The 5,624-nt window shown below is 38.0% G+C and overlaps 1 protein-coding gene across 1 annotated transcript; it reads right to left on the reverse strand.

Annotated features, from left to right (window-relative positions):
• Nucleotides 1-455: 455 nt before the first annotated feature.
• Nucleotides 456-1,158, reverse strand: LOC117915295 (probable LRR receptor-like serine/threonine-protein kinase At3g47570). Its single transcript, XM_034830848.1, has one exon. The coding sequence runs from the start codon at nt 1,137-1,139 to the stop codon at nt 582-584; it is 558 nt and encodes a 185-aa protein (XP_034686739.1). The 5' UTR covers nt 1,140-1,158; the 3' UTR covers nt 456-581.
• Between the last annotated feature and the right edge of the window lie 4,466 nt (nt 1,159-5,624).

Genomic DNA, 5,624 nt, shown 5'->3' on the forward strand with positions numbered 1-5,624 from the left:
AGAAACACTTAATGGTATTCAGTTCCATCACCACATCTTTGATGTCCATTCGATCACTACCTCATTCTTCAGAACATGCTACTCCAATTCTGGCAATTGAAACCAGGCAATGGCACATTCAACCTTCCGTTTCACGTTGATTTCCTACATTGCTAATTGCTTCATCTGACTCCCTAAACAAGTTTGAATCCGCAATCTCCATTATATGTTCTGGCAATGGCATCTTAGAGAAAGTGTGAAGGTTCAAACCATCTGAAAACATGCTCTCTGTTGGTCTCCTTCCCGTGAACATCTGCAGCAAAAGGATGCCATAGCTGTACACATCTCCTTGAGGCCACATGGAGCCACCTAATCCGTATTCTGCAATGCATATATTCATCTTTTTACTTATAAGTCCATTGAAGAGTAAGAAGGCTAATAGGCCGAGTATAGCTATGCTATCCTGCATGCCAATTTAAACCAACAATTTCACAACTTATTTTTAGGATTGAGGAAAAAAAAACGTGAGGAAGTGTACCTGGAGCGACATAACCGATCTATCCCATCATCAGTGCCGAACTGGTTTGATCACTACTCAGAATCTAGTTAGCTTCAGGAAGGAGCTTGGCTAACCCCAAGTCCCCAACATGGGCAACCATGTCATCATCAAGAAGAACATTGCTTGGCCTTAGATCACCATGAACAATTGGTGTCTGGCATTGGTGATGAAGATAATCCAGAGCATTAGCCACATCAATTGTGATATCCAATCTTTGTCTGAAGCTTAAATTTCTGGATTCATGATACAGCCAGCTATCTAGGTTCCCATTAGGCATGAACTCAAATACTAGAGCCTTAAAATCACAACCTTTGTTGTCCACACTTGAACATGAAGTTATGATTCGAAGGAGATTCCGATGCTGAATATTCCTGAGGACCTTGCACTCAGCCATGAAACTCTTGGCAGCTCCACGGTGTTGAAGGTTCAGTACCTTCACTGCAACAGGTCTTTCGCCTCGACTTAGAATTCCTTTGTATATGGTACCAAAACTTCCCATGCCAATCAAGTTGGAAGAAGCAAATCCACTAGCTGCTTTGAGGAGCTCTTTGTAAGAAACCCTCAAGTACCCATATCTTAAAAAGGTGGAAGAAGACTTCATTACAGCCGTTTTTCTCCCATAGAGGAAAACTGAAGCCACTGTGAAAGCCAAGCAAGAAACACCAGTAATGCTTATGGCTATAACAATTTTGGTTGAAAGATGCTTCCCTTTGCCATGCTTTGCTGACTCTACATCACAGCATGCTGGCAACTGAAGTTGAGGGATTCCCCCCACAAAGCTTCTTGTTCCCAGTGATTGAAATCCCACTCACATTTTTAAAAACTCCTCCACTTGGAACCTCACCTTCAAAGTAGTTATAACGCAGATTTAAACTCAACAAACCAAGAAGATGTAGTTCTTTGGGAATCGTTCCAGGCAAGATGTTGCATGAAAGGTCTAGGAACCGAATACCTCTCAATGAGCTAAATGACAGAGGGATGTTTCCCTGGAAAGAGTTTTTTGCCATGTCGAGGTACTCAAATATCGAACAGCTGCCAAGTTCCTTGGGGATTTCCCCTGACAAGTTGTTGTCAGAAACAAGCAGCTGATTTAGGTTTTTCAGTTGACCAACATCTGTTGGAAGAGAACCGGTGAATTTGTTTTGCTGTACGTAGAGTGATCTCAACTGATTGAAATGACAAGTGACATTTTCAGGTACACTACCACTCAACTTATTGTGATCGAGGAAAAGAATTTCCATATTTTGGCAGTTCCTGAGAGAAGTAGGAATGTTCCCTTCCAAATTGTTGTAGCCCATGTCAAGGTAGTATAGTTGACTTGAGTTGCCGAGGGTGGATGGGAGCAGACCTGATAGCCTGTTCCAATTTAACTCGAATACTCTTAAATTCTGAAGCTTGCCAATTGAAGTGGGAATGACACAGTGAGATTATTCCGCATTGCACTGAAAACAGTTAAGCTGATCAGGTTTCCTATCTCTTTTGGGATGCTTCCAGATATTTTGTTGCCCCCAATGATAAGCTTCTGCAGTTGGGTTGATCGGAAATTATTGGCATGTAGATTGATAAGCCTTAAACTGCTGACATTGGGCAAAGAATATGGAAAATTTAAATAGCCTGACATGCCCCTTCCTAAATTATTGTATTCAAGGTTCAACCAATACATATCCTTGAGCACTCCTAAGCTATCAGGGACTTGGCCAGTTAGATAATTGTTACCTAGATCCAAAAGTTCAAGTCCTGAAATATTGGATAGTGTATCTGGAATTACTCCGGTAAACTGATTCTCTGCTATGCCAAACTTGCGGAGTTGAGGAAAATTAAACCTCATGTTTGGAGTAAAATTTCCAGACAGAATGTTGCCAGATACAAAAAATTCAATGGCAGATGATCAATTATAGAGTGAGGGAGGAATCATACCAGACAGGTTATACATCCAAATAAAAATATTTCAAGCACTTCAACCGGAATCTCACCTTGGAGGGAATTTGTGCTCAGATTGAGATGCTGCATCCATTGTAAAAGACCAATGTCACTGGATATAGTACCGTGCAAGTGATTGTGGGACAACACCAACTCTCTTAGGAATGTTCAGTTCCCAATAGGTGGTAAGGAACCAGCTAAGCTTTGACCCTCGTTGTGACCCTCTGATGTCGGCGACTGCGTGTAACCCCATGCCATTGGCAGAAATGCAGAGAGTCATTCCAGGAACTCAGAACTCCATTTGGAACATCAACCAGATAATGCTTGATGGTGAGCAAGGCAAGCTTATCAGTTTCATTTCCAAAAGTGGGTGTGCTGGAAAGAGATTCCAACCTAAGAAAACTAATACAAATGATGAGGTTGACAAGGAAAAACCACCACTGTAATCTCAAGCTAGAGCTTGGCATCTCCATCAGTAGAGGCGATTTGCTTATCAGGGTACACATATAACCTACTGACACAAACCTGCGTTGTCTCTTCAAAGTGAATGCCTATTTCTCTCAATAGGAGAAGAGCATAAAAATTAGTCTAATGTATTTGAGTGATTGCTGACTTGAATTTGTGAAGCTGAGCTGAGTGAGATTCTGGTCTGTCTGCACTTATAAAATTGAGAGCTTCTGTAAAACAAAGAAGACTGGGGTGTTGCAAGTCGTCATGGTTAGAGTTGACTGACTAGTGGACTAAGCTGTTTTTTGGAAAATTGGAGCTGGAATTTTTTCAATCCCTTCTTTTGCGTTGAGAAGATATCTGAGTTGATTGACATGAAGTAAAACCAGTAATTCAGTGCACAAAGATCAAGCATAGATTTTCTCCTCTCTTTCTTTTTCTGTCCTTTGTTTTTCCCTTTTAATAACGTATTTGTCGGTCACATTTTGGACACTAATCAATTTGGAAATGAAGTTTGGCCGTTGACTTGTACACAGTTGCAGACGAGACTTCTCTGTAGAATATGGAGACCCAGAAGCTTCGAGGAGTTTGATACGGGTATCCATTGTATATCATGTTGTTACACTTACCTTTTATTTTGAATGTCATTTGATTTCTATCTGTCTTTCAAAATTCCTGTGTTTGCCTGCACTACTTACATATTATTCTTTGAGTTCAAAAATTGGTAGTGAACTCTTCAACCAGATTCAATGCAAAAAAAAAGGAATGTGTGTGATGTAAGAGTAGTAATGTTGGAGAAATAGATCCCCATTCAACTTTGTCCCTTTTATCCAATATTACTTCTCTTCTTTTCCGTCTCCAATACTACTCAAGTGTTCATTCACCAGTTGGTTTTGAATACATGCATAAAATCAGGCTGGCCATGAAATCTTTAGAGTGCAAAAGTTTATGCCTTCTGTAAGTAGGAGAATAGGACTTACACTTTCAACACAATTCTAACATACACCACAAATTATATGTTGAACTAGCAAAAGCTTTGATGCAAACAATACTGGTTCAATTACACAAAAATAAAATAATCCACATAAAGATATAAGAGGTTTTAATATGGTTAGGTCAAACATGCCTACGCCTACAGATGAGAAAAAATCATTCCACCATACCATCACTACTACAAAAAACAAAAACAATGACGCTTCCTTCCTTGGCGCTTTAAAAAAAAAGGTCATTATTTATTTTTTATGCCCAAACATTGGCGCTTGTTTACTATGAAGCATCTGCAAGTGTCGTTGATATGTATAAATTAAAAAAAGTTGGTGCTTATTTTAAGTGTCATTGGATATATAACATTTTTGCATTCTTGATGTTTCTAAAGAGTGTCATTATCCTACCTAGTATATATATTTACCTAAAACATGCCTAAAATTTCCACTCCCTCCACACGATTTCCTCACCCGCCAAAACATGATTTCCCTTCACATACCTTCAAATCTCACATTCAGAGCATCCAAAACCCTAAGTCTTCACTTGCTTAGGATGTACTAGAGGTTAGTTGTCAGAGTTGTGTTTGGCATTCTCCTTTGTGAAGTAACCAAAAGTGAGATGAGATTTACAGGTTTTCACTTTAACAATAGAAGTATTACGTCAATGTAGTTGAGATCGGAAGACTAGTTGAAGTGGGGAGTCCACTAATTACAAGAGTTAGTTTTGCACATGCAGAGATTTTGATGGGGTTTTTTCTTTTAATCTAAACCCTAATTTTTTTCTTTCATTTTCCCTTTAGCCAAACCCTATTTTCTCCAAATAAACGAGAAAAATAACTCCAACTATTTTGAGAAGAAACAACTTGGGACCGCAACACATTCCATCGTCTCCATCCACTTAGCGATTCAAGGTAAAATCCTGATTTTTTTCTTGGTTTTTCTTAATTTCATTAAAAATTATATTAATTTTTTATCACCTTTGATATAACTTTTTTATGGTTTATTAAATAAAAATGTGTTGCCAACCAAAAAGATTCCTATGAATTTGGTTTTTATCTTTAAACGAAGTAAAACCCTATATGTTTTAATAAAAAATTTTGGGTATGAGTTGGGGTAGATTATGCCTGTAGGTTCTGCATATGGAGCTCTTGCCAAGACAGGTCAATCTTCAGAGTAGTTCCCATACTAAAAATTCTATGGAATTATCCAAGTCAAATTGTTATATTTATATTGGGTGTTTAAGACCAAGACATGAGGTATTTTTTAGGGTGGTGGGGTAGGGGGTTATTTGCTATTGAATAGCTCCAATAATGAAGAAGCTAATGTCACCAAAATGTTATTGGTTTTGTGGCTTTAAAGTCAATTGAAACAGAGGACTTCATCATCAAATATATCACTACAAGAAAAAGGGTCTTCATTAATTAACAGTTTTTCATCGTCAAGATAAGGTATATCTGTTAAGGTAGATCGGTATTCACAAATGTTATCTATGCCAGTGTCAAGAAATGATAAAAGCTAGCTTGACATATGCATGAAATAAGGTAGACCTTATTTCTATCAACGTAGGAATCTTATTAATATGACATATGTTAATGTTTCTTCCACATCAGTCAAGGTTAGGTTAAATATATGTGAAGGTTGACTCATTGTTTTGTCAAGATTATATTCAATATATGTTAAGCTTAGGTATGATATATGTCAATGTTGTTGTATATGCTTTTAAATTTAATTTACAC

This window comes from Vitis riparia, chromosome 5 (assembly GCF_004353265.1).
Source record: "Vitis riparia cultivar Riparia Gloire de Montpellier isolate 1030 chromosome 5, EGFV_Vit.rip_1.0, whole genome shotgun sequence".
In the NCBI taxonomy this organism is placed as follows: Eukaryota; Viridiplantae; Streptophyta; class Magnoliopsida; order Vitales; family Vitaceae; genus Vitis; species Vitis riparia.

Coding starts and splice junctions, on each gene's coding strand:
- LOC117915295 (XM_034830848.1), bottom strand. CDS start 1,139: ATGAAGTCTTCTTCCACCTTTTTAAGATATGGGTACTTGAGGGTTTCT.